The sequence below is a fragment of the Cucumis melo genome, chromosome 11, assembly GCF_025177605.1.
Source record: "Cucumis melo cultivar AY chromosome 11, USDA_Cmelo_AY_1.0, whole genome shotgun sequence".
NCBI classification, from domain to species: domain Eukaryota; kingdom Viridiplantae; phylum Streptophyta; class Magnoliopsida; order Cucurbitales; family Cucurbitaceae; genus Cucumis; species Cucumis melo.
The window spans coordinates 250,178-272,777 of NC_066867.1; the positions used below are offsets into that span (position 1 = coordinate 250,178).

Consider the following 22,600-nt stretch of genomic DNA (forward strand, 5'->3'; position numbering starts at 1 on the left):
GCTCATAAAACTAACCAATCAACCAATGTGTTGCTCTTCTCTGTTGATCTGCTTGAAAGTCAGCTTTTTAATGCCCATAGATAGTTTAAACTTTAGAACAAGTAGTAGAATGCTTTTAACTGCTATAATTATAAAATGATGAAGAGATATGCATTTTTACCTGCCGATTTGTAGCAATAACATGTTCAGCTGGTATTCGAATTTCCAGAGTGGGGATATTCTGTGAGCTCTCACCATTTTTATCTATCTGTGACAATTCATGTTCCTTCCACAACTTTATTAGTTCTTGCATGCACTCACCGACTTTGTAGACCACAGATGAGACTTCAGGTTTTCCTGAAAAAAAAAATAAGGCATTTAATACGGATAATAAAATTTAGTAAATAAAACATGCTTATCTCAAATTTCTACTTCTCAATAACTTTTTTTTTAAAACGGAGACAAACTTCTTCATTAATAATAGAAACTCAAAGTACAAGAGAGATATAAAATTAGTGTAATAAAGAAGCCTAAAGAGAAAAAAGTAGGCAGGATCCGAAGGTGCATCCGGGCATCTCAACTAGGTTGACACCCCCTTAGCACCAAAACATCATATCCCAATTAAAACACGAAGCGGAGAGACAAAGTACTAGATAATAATCAACAGTGTCCAGCTTAAATACAGAGGGCCGAGACAGGAAAAAATGGAAAGAAAATAGAAACAAAACAGATCCAAAACCAGTACCAAAAAAACTGAGCCTAACAAAACAGCTACTGTGAAAACAAAACCAAATGAAAAAACTAAGCTCCGAAGAAGGCCTGCCGAAGACGAGGGAACCCTGGCTGAGAGATGCAGGCGACGGCAACAAAACAAAGGCTAAAGGATTGGTTGGGAGAGGAAGACAGCCCAATTGAGACATATGTCTTGAATGGAATAATTCACAAACTCCTTGTTTAAAGAACACCAAGCTGCCGCGTTAAATTTTCTGATCTTGGTCTTTCCTTAACGTGAAAGATCCACCAGTTTCTCTCAAACCCAAATAAAAAGTTCTACTTCTCAATAACTAGTATCAGCGATACATACAGATAACATTATCAAGACAAGATAGGTTTCATAAAGCTGCTTTTCTTCCCTTAGATAATTAACCCCATAAATCTGATTTTCTTCACGGAAACAAAGCCATGAATCTGCCAAGTTAAGATGTTCAAGTGCAACTCTTAATCCCTAGGTCTTGTTGCTCTTTGTAATTATTAATTATACTCTGAGCATTAGTTTCATCCAATTACATCAATGAAGAAAAAGAAAGGTTTTTTTGCAACGTGTATGTGCACCAAGGTGCAATTGTTCTTTAAAGTTGAAGCAAGTGCATAAAAAAATTAAAGAAAGAAGAGAAAAAATTATATATAACTTTTAGTTTTAACTAGAAGCAAACTGTTAATTAAAGTACAAAAGAACAATCATGGACATATTTGCATTAACTCTTTTTTTCTTTTGAAAAAGAAGAAGAGAAAAGTAAAGAGAACCACAAATCATAAGAAATGACAAACTTAAAACTTAACGAAGAACTAATACATTCAGTGGATTAAAAAATAATATTATAAAGCATGACATAACAATTTAAAAATAATATTCAGCTAGAAGGGACCATAGATGTATTTACAAAAATAATATTACAAGGCATGAAATAATATTTTTTAAGGGAAATTATTTTAAATGGCAAAATACTAAAAATATTTACAAAATAATATAACAAAAATTCATATTCTATCAATGATAAACAATAGTTCAATGATAGACACCGATGGTATTGTGTCTAACCATTGATATAATCTGAAATTCTGTTATATTGTGTAAGAAAAAACACGAGGGAATAGACTAGAGCATGAGGGAATAGACTAGAGCAATAAATATATGTGAGGCCAATGAGAGTGATTAGTTTACTTTGTGGATCTATCTTTAAAATGAAAGCCCGAGGCTGGAGTTATTATAGCTCCCGCTCAAGCTAACAGGTCAAATTCTCAATCCTCTCTTCTTCAACACTTTGAATATTCTAGTTTCTCAATGCCTAGTTCGAAGGTGAAATCCCTGAGAGGTACTCCAAGCAATACTCCCGTCATTCCAACCAGAAAGAAATGCAAGACAACTTTTGATTCTCCATTCAACGTGAGTGTAAAGAATACGAACACTTTGAAAAGACAGAAGGAAATGAGGAGCAGCTGGAAATGGAGCCCTTAGGAAATGATGAAGAATTGAAAGTTGATGACAAGTGTTTGGTTTGCCCACCATTAGGGCAGCCATTGGAATTCCAAATCATTTGAAATTGATTGTAGCTGATTGCAGTCTAGAGTTCAAATGATCATTCCCAGCAAATTTTGCTTCCTCCGAAGGCTTCATGGACTTTTTGCACGAGTGTAAGTAATGAAGGGTTAGAAGAGGCCGTGCATTAGGGGTTTTTCAACAAGATGCCCAGTCAAATGACTTGCCTCTCCAACCAAGCCTTAGAAGTTTTCCCCTCAAGATTGGTACCTCAATTGTGCATCAGAAGTCATGGTAGCAATTCGTCAACTTGTGAAGTCTATGAATTCTTTACAAATCAGATGTTCTTTGGTTGGATTCGAAACAGTTCAGCTCTTATGTTTCGTCCTCTTGAAATGTATCTTCTTCAAGCTTTTCAAAATAAACCAAAATATTTACAATTTGTCAACTGTTTTGGTCAATTTGTCAATTTGTCAATTTGTTTTTCTGCTTGTTTGGAGTTTGTTAAGCTCTTGGGCCTCATTTTGTTTGTCCATGTATTTGGATTCTGGATTCTTCGTCTCTTAGAGATTCTAGCTCTTTGTATAATTCTCTTGTACTTTAAACATTAGTCTCATTTCATTATATTAATGAAAAGGATCGTTCTATCTAAAAAAAGAAAAAAAAAACAGACCTATTTAAACACCCTCCCTTCTAGCGTTAACTCTAAACTTTCTCCCCTCTACAAATATTAGACATCAAAGAAATGTGTTTGTAATTTTCTTAGGGGAAAAAGATAGGTGCAAGTAAAAATAGCAAAATAAACCAAAATATTTACAAAATATAGCAAATTTTAGATTTTATCATTGATAAACATTGATAGACTTCTATCAGTGTCTATCAATGTCATTAGTAAACATAGATAGAAACGGATAGAAGCTTATCATTGTTCATTAATGTATATCATCGATAGAATCTGAGATTTTGCTATACTTCGAAAATATTTTGTCAATTTTGCCATTTTTTATCTCAAACTTTCCATCCTTGTCTTATTATTCCCTAAGAGCTGTTTAGAACTGCCCTAAATAGAAAATGCACGAGCAATAAGTCCAAGTTAAAAAGAATTCTTCTGTGTCTAACAGATGATAAGAATGACAAGTAGTTTGAGAGCCTATGGAGAGAGAGTGCAAACTAGAATAATTTATCTCGCAAGTATCTCAGCAAAAGGCAGCGTGGTTGCAGCAGTCACAGTTGAGAAGAATGTTACACCCAAGAGAACAGAATAGTAAGACAGCATACCTTGTAATCTGCAATATACAGAAGGAGGATCATAACGTGATTCACCCATTCTTCAATTATATAAGAAATACTATTATGAATGAAGTTATGTATAGTAGAGCAAAAAAGTCTCAAAGCATTCTTCAGAGCAGTATAACCAGTAATATGGAGAACACAGATTATAGTTACCGAATTAAAATTTAATTTAGTTATTTATTTATGCTGCATCAGTATGTACATATGTATGTACTCTTTTTCTTTAGACAAGAAACAAAATTTTTCATTGAATTAATGAGAAGAGGCTAATCCTCCAAAGATACAGAGAAACACAAAAATAAAAGTAAAGGAAACAAATAAATAAGTCATCAAAATATCACCATTTATCAAAATAAAACTAGGAAGGATATATAAAAGCATCCCAATTCGGACAAATATCTTGCAACAAAAACCCCGCAAAAAGACCACTAGTTAAACACAAAAATAACATTTCCAATAACCAATTAAAATCAGAAACCTCTTCATCTTCTAACAGTCTACGAAAAAAACAGTAACTGAGCCAAATAGTGACCTCTCAAAAAATGGATACTGGACCATTAGAGGAAAAAAACATGCTGAATAGACATGGACCATCACAATAAGCAGACATCGAACAAGGAAACGGCACCTAAGCCCCCAAGGACCATCACAATAAGCAAACACTGCATGAAGCTAATTACAGAAAACTTTCTTCACATATAGTGATTTGATCCATATACAATTGAAATCCAACAAGTAAACTTGATGTAAATAATGTAATAAGATAGCTACTAATCAGTCTGTTGATAAGCTTAGTTAAAAGATTGTTAAAAGCCCAACTAATCAGTTGTAACTGATTAATTATCCAGCTGCCTAACTACTTGTAACAACCTCCCTTGTAACCACTTGTAACTACCCTTAGTAACTACTTGAAAATCATCCATAATACCAACTCTCTCAGCCATTATGAGCAGAGAATTCTTTTGAGAAAAATTACCAACTTTGATCTACACCAAAACTTTAACTGGAAAGATTTTTGTAGAAAGGGAGACGCCAACTTTTAGAACATCTAGAACTTCAACCTTACTTTCAACCCACATAATTAACATACCACTAGATTTTTATCGTCAAAGAATTGTCCAGTGCTGATGTTAAGCCTTTACAAAGACATTTCTTAATAAACACAAATATCATTGATGTATGAAGTTTACCAAAAGGGGCCGGAACCCAAGCCAAAAAAGTTACAATAGAGATCTCCAGTTGGACAGAATAGATGCGAGGACATATGATTTAAAGAGAGATGTACTTTTGAACCAACGCATACCACGAAATGTGAAGAGTTAAAAAAGACAATCAAAAGAGCTTCCCTTATCAATGAAAAGGCGCTTATTACTCTCCTTCCATGTAATCCACAAGAAAGCACGAATGAAATGCATCCAAATGATATCCTTTTGTTTGGAAAAGGGATGACCAGTGAGAGTATAAGTGAGGGTGCTGACAATGTCCTTAGATCGTGGACAATCCAAATGAAGAGAAGATCTCTTTTCAAAACCTCTCTGCAAAGTGACGATGTATGAAGAAGTGGCTAGATGTTTCATTACTAGAATTGCATAAGAGGCAACAGTTGGGAGAGAGGCCACGAGGAGGAACCATATTTGAACCCTATCAATTGTCTTGGAAAAAAGCCACAGAGAAGCCACCTAGACCTGGAAACATACTCCTACCACTCTCGAAAGCAGCAACTTTAATTTCCTCAAGCGAAAATGAGGACACCAACTCCCTCCCTTCCCTCTCAAAGATGGGGCTCCAATCATTAATTTGAACATAGGATTTGGAGTGTACCACGGGGTCACAGAGATTAGAAAGAAAGAAGGGGACCTCCTTGTTCATAGAGAATTTGTCTCCTGCTTTAGACACACCTTAGGATTCAGAAATTGTTGAAGAGAGCACTCCCCTAAGATTGCAAAATCTTAACCAAGTTCTCATAGACGCTAGTGATGAGGCTAAGGGTCTAAACTCCTTGATCCTATTGGCATTCTCCTTAAGAATAAGGCAAACAATCGCCTAAACAGACTTATTTAAAATGCCCCTCTCAAAGAACTCTTTAAACACTTCTTCCAACTCATTCTTCACAAGATCCCAATCGTCTTGGAAAAAAAGCCATAGAGAAGTCGTCTAGACCTAGAAACTTACTCCTAATTACTTCAGAAAACAGCACCTTTAATTTCCTCAAATGAAAATGGGGCCACCAGCTCCTTCCCTTCCCTCTTAGAGATGGACTCCAATCAGTGCACTGAACGAAGGGTTTGAGGGTCATAAAGATTAGAAAAAAATAAAGATAGAACCTCCTCCTCCACCACTTTCGACTAAACTCCCCATTATTCCCAATTAAGGGGGCAATGTTACTCTCATTCCTTCGTTACAAGCCAGGATAAAAACTTTACTACAATCCCCTACCTTTGCCCACTTCACTTGAGCCTTTTTTCTCCAACTGATAGACTTTTACTAATCAACCCAACAAACACGCCCTTGAGTAAGTATTTCTCCTCTTTCACACCAACCTCCAAAGGGCTATCCAGCTACTTAAAGTCAATCTCGTCAATCTTGTTTAAGGACTCTAGTTTCTTAACTTAGTGTCTCCAAATACCTCTTTATTCCAAGATTTTAAGGTTCCTTTTAGCCATCTCAACTAACCAATAAAGCGATAGTCAATAGAGTTCCAAATTCCTGAGACCTTAGTATTCCACCGTAAAGAAGTATTGGCCTCAAAAGAGGGACGACCAAACCACATGCTCCCAAACTTGAAAGGACTGGGACCCAAAGGTTGGTAGACTTATTAGTATGCCATGCCAAAGTTTTTTATGGTATTTGTTTCCTTTTCTCGAAAAACTTTGCATGGCCTACAGCTAAAACCATAAAAATAATTATTATTATTATTACTATTACTACTACTACTACTACTATTATTGTTGTTGTTGTTGTAATAATAATTATAATAATGGCATAATCTTCTAAATGAAAATGAGTATGGTAAACTTAAGTCCCAATAGTTTAAACTCATCCCCTTTCACCAACATTCAGGTCAATACACCAAAAATAGTGCCAAAGAGAAGAGAAGACAATGTTTTCCCTCCCTAGAACCATTTGATGCAGAAAACGTGTAGTACCATTGGGGGGGGGGGGGGGGGGGGGGGGGGGGGGGGGGGAATGTACCAGCAATAAGGAATGCTAGCGAAAATAATAATCTAGGCAGCAAGGGAAAATTAAAGTTGTAAGAAAATCATATGGTGTACCCTTCGTTATCTTGAGCACGAGATCTGAAGCGAGGTTCTCTATTTGCTACTTGAGGGCTTCCCCTTGAACGTTGCATCCTTCTTCGGTGTTGAACACCATAATTATAAACTTCTCTATCCCTGTCTAAAGTCCCTTCAACATCTGCACATCCCTCATCTGACTCTTTTTCGAGACATCTACTACGTTTTTCTGGTCGATCTCCTTCAATGTCTGCATCCCTCTCTTTCTTCCTGTCTCTACCCTCTCTATCAGCATTTTTCCAGCTATCAAATTCCTTTTGCTTTTTCTGATCTGATATTGGATTGTCCTGCTCTAACACTCTCGCAGACACTTCACCTGACTCCTTTTCAAGATGTGCAGTCTCCTTATCCATCCCATTCCATGATTCCCTCTTAGCAGCATGGTCTTTGTCCCTTTCGCGAGACCTTTCCTTGTCTTTGGAGGTATCTTTCCGGTCCCTCTCCCACCTTTCTGCATCTCTCTCTTCCTTTGACAAGTCTTTGGGCTCAACATTAGTGTTTGTTGCTTGAGTACTGTTCCTATGATCATTTCTTTCCTTATCTTTATCACCCCAATCCCGCTGCTTTGTATCTTTCCTTTTCCTGTCCTTCTCTTTAAATTTATCCTCACCTTTTGAATCTATTTTGTTCTCTCCAACAGCCTCCCTTGTTTCGACATAATCTTTCTCGTCAGTAGTCAGGGCATCTTTTACAGCCTCAGCTGCATTCTGTGAATTGGTGCGTGAAACATGCCAGGGTTCCAAGCTTGCAACTGAAGTTTCAGGATACCTCTTCCCTCTATGGTAATCTTTTGATTCCTTCCAGTTCATGTGACTGGTTGCTGATCCATACATCTCTTTTTCTGACTTTAATTCACCCTTGTAATCACTATAACTATCTCTATCATATTTCATTTCCTTAATATCATCCATTCTGCCTTCGTATCTCATCTCCTTCTCCAACTTCACAGCTTGAGAATCCCTCCTTTCATCACCAAAAAGCTCACGCTCCACTCTTGACTCTCGATTCTCAAATCTGTTGTCCCCACCGTCCTTGGAGTCCCGCAGCTCCGGCCGGCTTTCGGGAGCTACAGAATGATCTACATGAGGATCATTGGAAGAGGAGGGCATTCGAAAAATGGAGTGCAGGGGGGATCTTCTATCTCCATCACGGGATTCAGTGCGGGGTATCTTGGACATTGGGGTGTCCTGACCCATCTCAAAAGAGGGACGATACTGCATTGGAAGTGAGGAAGAAATCTTGCGATAGGGACTGGAATCATCGTGGGGATATTTGGAAGATGAAGAGTGACCCCCATCATCATGGGGCCTCTTCGGGGCGCCACTCATGTCAAAGAGTCAGTGAGTGATGGCGTTCAGCAGATTTAATCCGAGAAGCAGCAGCAAATTCAACCCCCAGTGGTCCAAATAAACCTGCTGGAATTGGAAAGAATAAAGATCAAAGCTTTCAAAATCCAGCACAGATTCCATCATCGCAAACGCAAAGAAGAAGCAGAGATAGATTAGGAAAAGGAAAGAAAAGAAGTTCACCTCACCTGGGACTCCTCCAACTCCGAGTGGCAGTGGCAGGAAGAGGCAAAATTAAATCCCTAATGAATATTTGGGTCGTGTAAGCATTAAGCGATACATCATGGCGGGCGAGTTAGTTTAGGCTTTGATGCAGAAAAATGGATGAGAGAGTTTCACTGGGAAACACAGGGAATGAGGAGAAAGAGAAAGGAGGGAGAATGATGAACAAACGGCGACACTCACAGCCGCTGCGGCTTAAGATGTGAGACGTCGTCGATGCCTTCTAATTACCCATTGAGTTGCCTATGTGACACACTCCTGGGTCCACCGTAATATTAACTATAATTTCTCTTCCTTTTTTTTTTCTTTTTCGAGAAAAAGTTATTTAATTCTTTTTAATATACCCTTAAATTTATTTTGTTGTTATCTACTTTTTCTATCGCTATTTTTCAAAAATAAGTCCAGTTTTAAAAAGAAATATTCTTGTGAACGGTCAAAAATTGAAAATATGTTTAAAAATACCTCTTTTAAAAATTCGATACTTGCTATATTTAAAAATACCTCTTTTAAAAAATCATTTTGTTGGGAGTGATTTTAGACCAAAATGCATGATTGATAGGGCAGACTAAAGAAATAAGACATGATAATTTGGGTTGAAAGTGTCAACTTAAGGACCAAGCCCAAGCCACCATATTGAGCCTCGCGAAACACCTAATGTGACAAGCCTTGTGCATGGGCTGCCCTACCGTCTTAAGTTTGAAATATGGTTAAAATAAGAGATGTCACCCTAACAAATACCAAACAGAAGCCCAACCTAATAAGTCAAGAAGATAATCTTAATACCCAGAAACCCTATGAAAAGGGCTCTAGGTCAACATTTTACAATCATTAGAATAAATTTAAGGTGTTTTATTTATATTATAGTCCCAATATTTTGTTGTTAAATTGTATTTCATAACCGGAAATGAAAATGTAAAAATGTCGCCAACAAAAATTTAATACCATCTGTACATTGAAAAAGATTAAAAAAGGCTAAATATGGACTAAATTTTATTTGTTTTTTTTTTTTTCTTTTTTGGTCAAACTCCAAACTTTTGTCTAAGAAAAATGAAAGTTACAATAATTCAAGAGAGATTATGTCACCAATATTGGTCTAAGCGAGAGAGTACAAACGATGCCTATGTAGACATAAACAAGGGCTAAAAAAAACATAATACAACATAGTCCAATAATGCCTTCTTATCGTGCATGTATCAATATCGTCACATCACAAGATCTGAGGATGATTCGTCTGCTGATTTCAGAATCTTCCCCTAAAACTCTGTATCCAAACAAGCTACCATAACCTTTGAAACCATCGACCTTGCAAAAGGTATGTAGCTCAAGCTATACCTGTCAAAGAAAAGAGAGGAAAACGCGGATCAGTAAAGCGTCATTCTTAGAACACATTATGCTATCAATCCTTTTATCTCTTATCTTTGATGTAAAATCAAGCATGCAAGGCTATGAAAAGAAAATTTGTCTCTTCTATCTATCATATTTGAAAGTGGGAGAGTTCCGTGACATACCGAACAGACCTTGAATTGTAGGCTTTTAGTAAAGGTAGCAACAGCATTTTAGTTTTGATTTTTGACAAGAATACCAACTGAAAATTCATAACTATTGCAATGGCAAGCCACCACATTTTATTGGTTCTTTGAACCAACAAATTGGATTGTTCACAAGAAATTGACTCAAGACATATCGTTTGAATGTTTGTTTTTAAACGGAAACAAGGCTTTGTCATTGATAAAATGAAAAGAGTATAATACTCAAATTACGAGTTTAATACTCAAAATACAATTATATATAATAATTATAAGAAACTTGAAATCTAGAGATTAGAAGATGCAACAAATATCTCAACTAGATTAACATACCCTGAAAGTTGCCTTCTTGGCAATGCGCAACCCTTTTTTTTCTTGTCTGTTATTTTATTTTCTAAGGATCGTGTCTCTAAGCTTCTTGCTAATTTCCTTAGTTGTCTTCTTGAAGTTTTGATTTTTGAAAAGAACAGAAGAAGAAGATCAAAAAATAAAATAACAAAAGCAAAAGGAAGTAGAGGCCAAAGAAGAAGGTTTAAAAGAAGAGACAGAAAAAAGAGTGGCGGACGGAGAAAAGTTTTTTTTCTCTCTTTTGCCTATTGTAATTAAAGTGCAGGTGAAGGAATCAAACCTCTGTTCTCCAGGTTGATAGTGCGAGCACTGTGTCCATTGAGTTGCGCTCATGTTGGTGAAGAAGCGATATTGACTAGGTCTATTGTAGAATTAAAAAATAAATCATTTTCAAGTGTCCAGTGGCGTGAAGAAAAACAAGTCTTTGTGGGCTGTTGTCGGCTGGTAATTTAATGAAAAGCTCGGCTGGTAATTTAATGAAAAGCTCGAAGAGAGAGAATCAAGGCTGCCAAAACATTAGTTCTTCAAAGAACGGCTCTTCTCCTAACGGTATGGTATCCATTACCCAATCAGATGACCTCCAGACTATTCAAATGACTGCCACTTGGCGATTGGCCCCACTAAATCTCTAAAAGCAGTAGCACCTGCCTTTTGGTATGCAAATGGGGAACAAGAAGAGTCGGAGGTTTTAACACCAGCCTTGTTCCCACCCAGATTTCCTCATAGTCTACCTTCCCCCCAATTTTCCAGCCCCTAATACTTCTCAAGGCAATTCGGATAGAATTAAGAAGAGAAGCACCCCAGCCAACAAGTTACTCTGCCCATCAATGCTTGGACAGTTTTAGTGTACTCTAACCTATTGAAGGAAAGTCATGTTAAGATTCAAAACCTCGGTCTTGCTTATAACAGCACCTCAAAATTTCAAACTCGGGGTTTGAATAAAATTAACTCCTCCACGTCTGAAAGCAATCCGGACCTTTTGGAAGCTTGTTGCAGTCGTGCCCAACTTCCAGCTTTCATCAACAGGTCAGTGCCTCCCTCTCAGTCAATTCAACTCTTTAAGCATACAAATTTCGCTGTTTCTAATTCTAAGATAACTTTTTTGAGAGGATCTCCCTGCTCCAGTCGGCTCAACCGTTTATTAAAGAGAAGGATTTGGATACTGAATCCCAATTCAGTGCTAGTAGTGAAGATTCTGAAGGATTACCAATTGATCATGAGACTTTGCCGCATGAAGATATTAATGGCATGGACCTACAAATTTGTTTTGAGTGGAATTGGATGCAATCTGTAATTTCCAGGATGCTCATTGTTTCTCTCCTCTAAAGCCCTCAGAAATACCAGACCATTTGGATTCCATAGCCAAGGATTGTGGTATAAAATTTTGGCTTGATCCTTTCCACTCTGCATTGTGGTGTTCAAAAGTTGTCTTTTCTCATGAAGATTGTGTCGTGAATTACAAAGTCTCAAGGACTTATCTAAATGGATAGCTCTCAAAAGATTTCTCGAGAAGATTCATCTGGATATAGTATTAATTCAGGAATCGAAGAAGGAGGAGTTTGATATCGTTTTTATTAAATCTCTTTGGAGCTCCAAGGACAACGGGTGGGAGTTGTTTGAACCTTTTGGACATTCCGGAGGGATCTTGACTTTGTGGGATATGAGCAAGTTAAAAGTTATTGAAACTCTTAAAGGTGGATACTCCCTCTCAATCAATCACATCACAGTTTGCAAGAAATCTTGTTGGATTACTAATGTATATGGTCCAAATGATCACAAAGAAAGAGGACTTGTATAGCCAGAATTGCTTTCTCTTTCAAACTACTGCACAAAGGCATGGTGTATTAGTGGTGATTCTAATATCAGGCGGTGGGCACATGAACGTTTTCCTTTCAGAAGAAATACATGAGGCAAGAGACACTTCAACTGTTTCATTGATTCAATCAATATTTTGGAAATTCCTCTCCAAAATGGCAGATACATTTTGTCTAGATAAGGAAGCAAAATCTCTAGATCACTGCTAGATTGCTTCTTCATAAATAAACTGAAGTAGTAGTAATGATGCAGTAGAAATATAGTATTATGGTCAAATCCTTAATTAGGATTAGTTTCTATGGTTTATTAGGATTAGAATTAGTTTCTTTTATTAATTAGAATTAGGATTAGTTTGCTTTCGCTATAAATAAGGTACTTGTCGTCTTGTATTCACAACTTTTGAACATTAATAAAATTTTCATTTGGTATACATCAATTTTGGTATCAGAGCAACTCTCTGAGCCAACAATGACTGCAATTGGTGGAAGACCGAGAAACTCTTCATGACGACAATCACAAGAGGAAGCTTTGTGAGTTGTGCTCGTTGTCGAACTATACACACCTAAAAGGGGGAACCCTTAAAAAAACAAAGATTTATCAAGATTTTGCGAGATAGAATTTTATTGAAGAACTACTACAGCTTGGGACATAAACTATTATTTTTGTTATGGAGAATAACCAAGAAAGACCGAGAAATATGCAAGAAAATTCAAGAATCGGTCCTACAACAATTATGATAAAGTAGCTTATTCAAGAACACCCTATTTGTACATCACTCGTGATGTTATCGAAGAAATGAAGAAGGAAGTCAAGAAAGACCAACGTTTGTTGGAAGGATAGCTCAAAACGCGGGGTCGTTTTCAAAACATTTGCAAGAACTTAAAAAATATGTAATTCAAGAAATTCACTGCGAGGAAGCACACGATGAACAAATACCGGAGAGCCGACACAAAATTTCAAAAAAAGAAGACAACACGATCAAGATTCTTGACACTGAAGCGAAAATCATAGGTGAAGACAAGCAGATTGGGATTCAAGCTGAAGAAAATGATATGCCGATTAAAGAAGAAATAACCTGCAGGAACAAAATCGACAAAAATTACTTTCATATTGGAGATTGTGAAGACTTAAATCGGAAAGGAAATCGATGTCGAAAATGGAGAAAAGTGACCTGACCCACGAATCTCTCCACAGCATAAGCGATGTCAAAATCAAAGTCGTTGGAGAAGTAGAAGAAGAGAATACTCGCAAGCAAACTTATTTGAATAAACTTGAAAGCCTAATTCAAGTTGATTGCAAAGCAACATAGGAAATGCCATGTTTGGAATTGAACAGAAACTATTACGGCTCTTAGAACATAAACTTGAAAGCCTGTTCATGCAGGTATTCTGGCAAAATCGCCGACAAGTCTGAAATGGTTGAATTGACAGGCCCGATGAAGAAAGAAGGAGAAGATGATGAAGCAATGCGAGACTTGGTTATGATGGCAATGGATCTTTTGAAATAACATCATTCTTGGATTAATTCAAGGTGATTTTGCTGGAAAAAAAATCATTTCAAAAGAAAAAACTTGGCTCAATTTATTCAGTTTGCAAAGTTGTTTCTGTTCAAGTGGCTTACTATCTTATTTTTACCTTCATTTTCGTTTTAAAACTCGAGTGCAAGTTTTTTTTAGGGATAGAATGGCGTAGTAGGAATAGGATATTATGGTCAAATCCTTAATTTATTAGGATTAGGATTAGTTTATTTGGTTTATTAGGATTATGATTAGTTTATTTTATTAATTAGGATCAGGATTAGTTTGCTTTCGCTATAAATAAAGTACTTGTCTTCTTGTATTCACAACTTTTAGATCATTAATAAAATTCTCATTTGGTATACATCATAAAGAGTGGGATGAAATTTTTGACAACACTAGTCATTAGAAAGGCTTGCACAATATCAGACCATTTTCCCTTGTTGGAAGCAGGGGTAATTACCTACGGCTTTTCATCATTTAGATTTTGCAATAGCTAGCTATCATTTGCGGAGTACAATAGACCTATCGAAGAAGCTTGGAACATTGCAAACATAAGCGGAAGCTCCTTACAATGCTTTATGGAATCTAAATGCCCGAGGAGAGTAAACATTCTTATATGAGTTATGATTTTTGGACTCCTAAAATGCTCTCCAATCATGCAAAGGAGGTTACCAAACAACTGCCTTTCACCCTCAATTTGCTTGCTGTGCAAGCAAGAAGGAGAAGATTTGCAGCACTTGTTATTTACCTGTTCCTATTCTACTAACTGTTGGTGGAAACTCTTCTCAATTTCGAAGTTGCGTGGGTTTTTGGAGATTCCTTTAGCTTAAATGTATAGCAAGTTTTGTTGGGCCCATGGCAAATCTATCAGACTTTGTTTGCAGAAATTTGGTTTGAGCAAAACCAAATAATCTTTCACGATAAAAAGATGAGTTGGTTAGACCGTTTTGAGATAGCCAATCAAAACGCTGCAGCTTGGCGTGCTTTCTGCAAATATTTCAAAGCTTTCTCCATCAAGAGTTCAGCCTTAATTGGTGTCTTCATTTTCCAGATCATTAGAAACCACCATCTTCATGCCTCGGGCCTGTTTGCTGTATTTGTTGAAAGTCTTCTAATTCTTGTTTCATAGTTTTATATCACCTATCATGTACCAAGTTTCTTTTCAATTATTCCACATTGGACTTGCTAATTTTGTATTTTGTATCTTGAGCTGTAATTCTTGTTGGATGTGAGGAGGGCGCTAAGGGAGTGCCAACCTAGTTGAGATGTCCAGATGCACCCACTGATCCTTTGGTCTTTTTATTTTCACTTTTTGTATAAACCTTTTGTATTTTGAGCTTTAATATTATTAATAAAGAGGTCGGTTTCCTTTTCAACAAAAAAATATATATAAATTAAAAAAACAAAAGAAAAGATAACAGGGACGCAACTCAACAAGATGAAAAGAACAACGTCAACAAGGAGGACAAAAGAATGCGACAATCAGTTTTAGTTGAATAAATTTATTACATAGGCACGTTCTACATGCACACAACATTTGCTCCAATTTTTCAGAGAAATTGATAAAATGAGAGATAAAAAAAGTAAGATAACAGAAACTAACCAAATTAGGGCACCAAATTCTAACATGAGCCTCAGAACAATTGCTCCAATTTTTTCAGAGAAATTGATGTGTTAAAATGAGAGATAAAAAAGTAAGATAACAGAAACTAACCAAATTAGGACACCAAATTCTAAAGTGAGCGTAAGAACATTTGCACCAATTTTTTCAGAGAAATTGATGTGTTAAAATGAGAGATAAAAAAGTAAGATACAGAAACTAACCAAATTAGGGCACCAAATTCCAAGATGAGTGCAAGAAGTGTCAACAGCTTGTTGTGGACCTGCATTGTAATTATATCAAAGGAGGATGAGACATTAGCAATGACTTGCCTCATTCTCATAAATTTAAAATTAAAAAGTTGAAAACAGAAAAACCGAAAAATGCAAAACAATGACTCCACTCATTAAAGACAACGATTTTCTATACATGGGCCATGGGTTATTACTGCAATATTTCAAGGGAACCAGAACACTACTTACATAGAGAGCACAAAAAAGAGCAAATATCATGCTAGCAAGGTATATGGCCGTCGCATAAATCCGAACAGGATCAAGCATCATAGTCACTTGCCTTTTGGGGCCTACGAGAAATGCTGTGCTGCCACAGAAAATATCAAACTTAGAGAGAGAGGAAAAAAAACACTTTGCCAAAGCATCCAAGGTTGGAGTTTGGCAGGATGCAAAGGGAACACAATGCTTCTAACCCTTACCAAGTCGAAAAACAAGGATTGGGTTTAGGTGGGTGTACTGAAGTAAGCATAAATGATGTAGCCTAATTGTTCTCAAAGAATAATCTTCCAAGAACCAATCATATGTACCTTTATTGAAGTGGTAATAATTGTTTCATCCAACCCCCTATTTATAAAAATTTATTACAAGTGGGGTAAAAAGAGAATTAACTTAGAATATTACCCAATAACCTCGTCATTCTTACATCAATAAACTTTATGGAAGCACATTGAGATGGATTTTCATTTTTTGTGGAGAAAGCTGTTTGTAAAGATGTGCTTCTTCAATATTTTCATATTTCTCAACAACTTGCTGATATGTTCACTAAATCTCTTACTTTTGATATATTTCATACTTTAAGTTCCAAACTAATGTCCTGGCTGGTCATTTGTTTGTAGATACTAAGAGTAGTCTGTTACAAGTTGTAATTTCTCCTTCAGCCTTTTGTCGTGAGTTAGTCAGATTAAATCTTCTAAATAAACCATCTATGTATCAACCAAATTCAATTAATTAAAATTTCCTATTGTTAAAAGTTTCATAAACCATCTTGGACAGGGTCCCATAGACCTTTCGCTCCTTTGCCATTAGTTTCTTTTTTTTTTTTTTTGAAAATTACCTTTTGGCCCATAGTTTTCGATGGTAGGTTCATGTGATCTCTAATTTTTCCAAATGAACCCCCTTTTAGTCCATCAGTTTTGATCCCTCAAGTTATCTAAACATTTCATACCGTTGAGATGGAATTTTTTTAATTATTTTTAATGTTGAGGTGACATAAAAATAAATTAATTAATCAATTAATTTTATTAATAATAATTAAATTTTAAAAAATAATAAAAGTAAAAATAAAAAATCTCTGCAATCTCTCTCTCTCTCTGTCTCCTACATGGCCAATCTTACCCACTGTTTTTCATTTTCTTGTTTTTTAGAAACGGAGACAAAACTCTTTATTAATAATAATAAAAAGAGAGACCAATACTCAAAGTATAAGAGAACTATACAGAGAGCAAAAGGGCTAAAACAGATACAAACAATAACTAAATCAAACTCTGTAACAACGAGCTAATCAAAATCCTCTAAACTGGAACCACAAATGAAATCTGGAAAGTAAATTAGATACAAAGTGATTAAAATAGATGTCAAAAGGAACCCGAAGTAAGCTGACAACTCGCAGACAAAAGCTTCGAGATGAGTAAAGAGTGAACACCTAGGAACCACAAACAGCCTTTCTGAATCTTCACTAAGATAAAACCACAAAACTGATAAAAATCAATAATTGTTCAACCGGTTGGAAAATAGTTCTTGAGCCCAACTTATTCTTTGATTCTTGGGAGAGTACTAGTTCTGAATAAGTGTTTCAAGAGACTTGAATAAGTGTTTCGGGACGATCACTCCAGTTTTGAACTTTTCGTGATGTGGTTATCTCTATTGCTTTGTTCTTGTGCAAATATAAGCACCCTTTTAAGCTTTTAAGTCTTTCTTATTTTGTTGCTCACTAGCGTTCTTTCATGTAAGCACCTTTGGGTGTATTGGGCTCTGCCCATTATTTCATTCTATCAATAAAATGTTTCTATTTCTAAAAAAGTTAAGCATATCAACCAGACGAATAGGATTTAACTGATATTTAGCTGACTGCAATTTTAGACAACAATTTTTAAGATTAGAAATAACTTCCAACCAAGAGCAAAGACTAGTAACTGAAACCGAAGATAGGATACCTGCAATAACCTAAGTAAAGCTTAAAAAAAAAAAGAAAAAAAAAAGAGGCCTATCAATAAGCATTAATGAGAATGTAGAGCAACATATAAACACAAACCTTCCGAGCGATAGCATGTTGCCCAATGTGAAAGCTATTCCAAATTTGATTGGATTGAAGAAAACAAGCATAGACTGTTGCATAAGACAAACAAGATGCAAATCAGTGCTTATAAGAAGATTATCAATTCTGTCCAGAGCAAGTGTTGAAAATATCAAACTTTAGAACTCAAAGAAGATAGTTTTGAATATATCAACTTAAAGAAATTTTTCCTTGAACCTGAAAACTAGACGAAGAATAGAACTCCTAGCTTCTACATCTGTAAGAGTATTTAAAAAAAACACAAATAAACTAGAAACAACTTTATAATGAAAGATACGTCAAATGTTCAAAGAAAACAAACTTCGAAAGGGGATTGAGTTTGTATTGTATGAGCATAAAAATACAAGGCAATTTATAACTGTGTGGACTGAGTTTGAAAATCCGTTTTTAGGCCTTTTTTGTCTCATTGTAATTTGAGCAATATGCCATTTTCATTTCATCAATGAAAAGTGTTGTTTCCATTTAAATAATAATAATTTATTAAAAAAAAAGAAAGTTTGAAAAATCTTGTCAACAGTAAGGGGGTCATTCAGAGAAAAATCTTGTCAACAGTGGGGGTGTAGAAGAGAGAGGAAAGAGGAGAGAGCATTTTGCTTATAGTGAGACAAAAATGGGATGCTATGTATGAAAAAAGCAGTCATGACTTTGAAGAGTCCTCCAAGTGTGGATGAAACCCATAAATGTTTTTCTTAACCACTATATGAAGTTCTCTATCAAAAATCCTTTTTAATATTTCTTCCCTTTTGAATTAAGCCAACTGAGGAACTTTTAGTAGCTCCTGGGCTCACACTTCTTCATATAACCAATCTTCAAAACTTTTATAAGGTAGGAGACATAGATCAGTGAGTTCTATAAATACACAACCTCCATTTGTGATTATGTGCTACATGCACTTCTACTGAAATGATCAAACAAATTAGCAAATAGCAACATATTAACAGAGGTAGATGATACCATCTCCGACTTACACTAATAGTTGCATTCGATTGAAAAGACCACCTTTTATTGCAAGGTCAACATTGCACTTGTGAGTCAGTATGCATCAATGAAAAGTTTGAAATTGGAAAAGACTTGATAAACAGAAAGGTTATATCAACATTCATTTCAAGGATACTTACCATCAATGTACACGTTACACCAGCAACAAAGCATATGGCAAAACCATAAAATCGCTGTAAAATTGAGAAAGGGAGAGGGATGGATTAGTAGGATATAGTCTCCAATAGGTGAACAATATTAGAAACTCAACTTTGAATACAGAAAGATAAATTGGAAAGGGGACGATTTGGCATATGCTGAGAAAATCAGATTGTGGATCAATTGGTCCAAAGTTTTTTCCTCACATCCAGCCATCAGCCCTCGCACAAACAGCTAATACAAAAAAAGGTTTTCTGATCAAATGTGGAATTTTCCAAAGGACAATTGTGTATAGAAGTTCAACTTTCTTAGATCCACAAAGAACTGTGTGACAAAAGAAAAATACTTAACTCGTGACTCCACAAACTAAACCAAACAGAAAAGTACAAGAAAAATTCAGGTCTGTTTTACTAGATGGATTCTTATGGATCCTTAAACTTGATTTAGCTTTTCACAAAGTTGATTGGATTTTTCTTGAGAAGATTTGGATTCGTAAGAACTTTGATACAAGATGGACCTCATGGATGATGGTGTTAGGAACCAAAGATATTCAATTTTTATTAAGGGAAGACCAAAAGTGACGTGTTGAGCATGCTTATTGCTAGAATACATGAGAAAAGGATATTTGAAGGCTTCATAGTAGGCAAAGAGAAAATTCATGAATCAATTCTTCAATTTCCTGACGATACTCTCATTTTTTGGAAGTATGATGATGGTATGTTGGATAACTTGAAAAAAACTATTGAGATATTTGAATGGTGCTCAGGTCAGAAGGTAGAGTGGGAAAATTTTGCTTTGTGCGGAGTGAATGTGGAAGAAGAAAGGTTGTTGTCTACTGCAATACGTCTAAATTGTAATGTAAAGTTGAGCACTTTTCTTTCATGTATCTTGGTCTTCCACAAGGTGGTTATACTAAGAAAGTCTCTTTTTGAAAGCTGATTATTGATAAGCTTCAAACGATGTTGGATAAGTTGAAGAGATTCAATTTATCTCAAGGAGGAAGACGAAGAGCAACATTATGTAAGTAAGTTGAGAGTTCAGATCCACATATCAGAATCTTTTAAGCCTGATTTTGACTACAAGGGTGGTTTAGAGTTCAGATCGGCATATCTGGTCCTTGGAAGCTTCTAGGGTTTTTTCTTTTTGAAAAGGAAACAAACCACTTCAATGAAATTATAAAAAATTGAAGAAAAAAGGCTAATGCTCAAAGTACAAGAAACAAATGTAAGAATCGTTAGACAATGCCAAAAATAACCAACATATTACAAAAAATAAGGCTTAAAAGTCTCTTTCTGAGCACTATACTACCTCATATCCTTTGGATAAGTTGATTTATAAAGCATTATGGAAGTCAAAGAACCTTTCTCAGATGGATAATGATTTTTGGTTCATTGAATTGCTCTTCAATTATTTAAAGGAAGCTCCCTTCTCAAAGCTTGTTTACCTCTATATGTCCCCTGTGTATGGGCGTATGGCAGACCTTAAAGACTTGCAGCACCTTTTGTTTGGATGCTGTTTTTTAGGACTATGCTGGTGGCATTTGTTCTCCTTCAAATTTGTTGGGTATTAAGGGTTCAAAGCAAATGTGGTTTAGATTTTGGCTGGTCCAACTTTGAAGTCCCTTAGATGATTTGATCTATTGTGGTTAAAGCTTTGTTTGTTGAAATTTGGTTTGAAAGAATTAGAGGGTCTTTCATGATAAATGAATCTCTTTCTTGGATGGACCATTTTGTCATCGTTCAGATTAATCTTCCATCCGGTGCACTCTTTCTAAGTCTTTTGTGGATATTTCCATCCAAGATCTGTGCTTAAATTGGAAAGCCAAAATTTTTCCTACTTAATGTTTATGTTGCTTTTTGTATTTGCTTGTTGAACTTCGTTACTTTATGTTCTACTTTGTTATCATTGTATTTCATTTTGGTGTCTTGTATTTTGAACCTTAGCTTCTCTTCACCCCTTCAATAAAAAGAGTCAGTTTCCTTTTCAAAAATAAATACATAATGATGATATTGATCCTTCAAAACATTTTCCTTCTCAAAGTATAATCCTAATTCGTTGTGTTAGCCCATCTTTCAGAAATCATAATCAGTAAAATGCCAAATATAATTCGAAGTTGCGATACGGGGTATACATATAAAACAAAGAATGACAAATACAGAGATCAAAATGTTACTTTCCTGCAGTAAATTCAGCAACGGGAGAATCAAAATTCGCAGGGGGGAAGAAAAATAACCTGTTTTGTAGAGAGCGTGCAATTGCGATTGAAATCGTCCATAAACCATGAAGAGCTGCCGTCATCAATGGTAGCAGTAGAAGCTTGACGTTCGTCGTCCACCTCAACTCCTACTAACATTTTCATTTTCTCAAACGCCTGATTCATCTTCTCCATGACAAGGCCGCCGTCACTTCAAATTCTGGGAAGAAGATGGGAAATTGAGAGAGATCTAAGGCAAATGAAGGTACGAAATGGATACTTGAGCTGATTGAAGCAAAAACTTGTCACCAGCAACCCGTTAACCCGTCGTCGTCAGGGTCCACCGCAGTCGTACACAGATTTTGAGGTGTGCCTCCGTTACTATATGTCCGACTATCGTTAGAAATTTGATGTGTATCATCACGGTTATTATACTACAAAGAAATAAGCTATTTAGTTTAGTATAGTCAAATTAAATAAAATCTTTTAAAAAATATAACAAAGCGACGGTTATATTTAAACCGTATCGATTTTTAATTAATTAGATTAATCGTTTACATTTTATTACACTATCCATCGTTTAATTCTATCGTTTAATTAAAAAACGTAAAAATGACTAGTTTTATGAGTATTTATTATATTTATAAAAAAATATATATTTTAAAAATAAGTCGCAAAAAATATAACGTTAACAAAATATTTACAGTTAATAGAAAAGTCATATGTAAAGAGTGGAAAGAATATATGCAAGTGTTAGTGTTAGTTGAGTTAAACTCATGTCGATAGTTTACTCTACACTATTTGTGACATTCTTTTTCTCTGCGTATTCATTTCATAAACTATCTTTAATTTAAGTTGTAAAAAACGACTCTTTGTTAAAATAACCAAGGATTATCAACAACATTTTGAAACTTATCAAATATGCTCTAGTTTATTTATTACGAAATCCGTACGTGTGTAATGCTTGTTTTATTCTTCAAAACTTCTCGTTAGTTTTTACTTTTATTTACGGTGATGACAATTTCAATTACATAGATACACTCTTTTTTTTACTTGTGTTGTTTTCTAAAAGAAAACTATTTTGGAAATTCCACAGCCATGTAAAACTTTTACTAACAATATTCATGCATTTATATATTAAAAAAAGTACAAACAGATGAAACGTAAATTGGGCCAAATGTTTGTTAAAACAATAGCTTACTAATGGTTATACCTACTTATCTGGACAAATACATGTACGCAATCAATGAGTTTAAAGGGAGTTTGAGAGGTCGGATTCAGATAGGTTTGATCTTCAACCCAGTATTTAAGTCATTGATGTCACAATGTTGGTATTAAACAATTCAATTATACTGACTTCAACAATGTTCACTATTGAAGTTTGTGCATTGGTCGTGGAACTCAATATTCCCCTATTTTCCTCCATCCATAAAAAATTTCACAAACTCCACTCGCAGGCCAACATGGGCGACATACTTTGACAAT

The 22,600-nt window shown here is 35.5% G+C and overlaps 2 protein-coding genes across 6 annotated transcripts in view; both read right to left on the reverse strand.

The window, feature by feature from the left end:
* Window positions 1-8,631, reverse strand: part of LOC103499596 (uncharacterized) — a 29,140-nt gene extending 20,509 nt beyond the window's left edge. Inside the window, exons 1-4 of one of the 5 annotated variants that reach the window (XM_008462619.3) lie at window positions 8,357-8,631; window positions 6,802-8,234; window positions 3,515-3,522; window positions 161-336 (exon numbers count right to left, since the gene is read on the reverse strand). In XM_008462619.3, the coding sequence (XP_008460841.2) occupies window positions 161-336; window positions 3,515-3,522; window positions 6,802-8,150 (1,533 nt within the window). In that variant the 5' untranslated portion in view covers window positions 8,151-8,234; window positions 8,357-8,631. Of the gene's footprint in view, window positions 1-160; window positions 337-3,514; window positions 3,523-6,801; window positions 8,238-8,351 lie in introns of all 5 variants that reach the window. The other 4 variants (XM_008462621.3, XM_008462618.3, XM_008462620.3 and 1 more) reach the window with 4 other exon arrangements.
* Window positions 8,632-9,354: 723 nt separating this feature from the next.
* On the reverse strand, window positions 9,355-21,536 carry LOC103499598 (uncharacterized). The gene is made up of 7 exons (XM_008462624.3): window positions 21,425-21,536; window positions 21,155-21,335; window positions 18,903-18,956; window positions 17,743-17,816; window positions 15,681-15,798; window positions 15,423-15,481; window positions 9,355-9,722 (listed from the first exon to the last, which is right to left on the reverse strand). Exons 2-7 carry the CDS (start codon window positions 21,308-21,310, stop codon window positions 9,644-9,646), a joined length of 540 nt encoding a protein of 179 aa, XP_008460846.1. The 5' UTR covers window positions 21,311-21,335; window positions 21,425-21,536; the 3' UTR covers window positions 9,355-9,643.
* Window positions 21,537-22,600: the final 1,064 nt, after the last annotated feature.

What these genes read in the sequence shown, in the direction of transcription:
- LOC103499598 (XM_008462624.3), bottom strand. Translation starts at nt 21,310, where the DNA reads ATGGAGAAGATGAATCAGGCGTTTGAGAAAATGAAAATGTTAGTAGGA. An exon ending in GCACGCTCTCTACAAAACAG is followed by an intron (nt 18,957 to 21,154) that starts GTTATTTTTCTT and finishes TCAATTTTACAG; the next exon opens with CGATTTTATGGTTTTGCCAT. An exon ending in GAATTTGGTGCCCTAATTTG is followed by an intron (nt 9,723 to 15,422) that starts GTTAGTTTCTGT and finishes TTTCTTTGACAG; the next exon opens with GTATAGCTTGAGCTACATAC.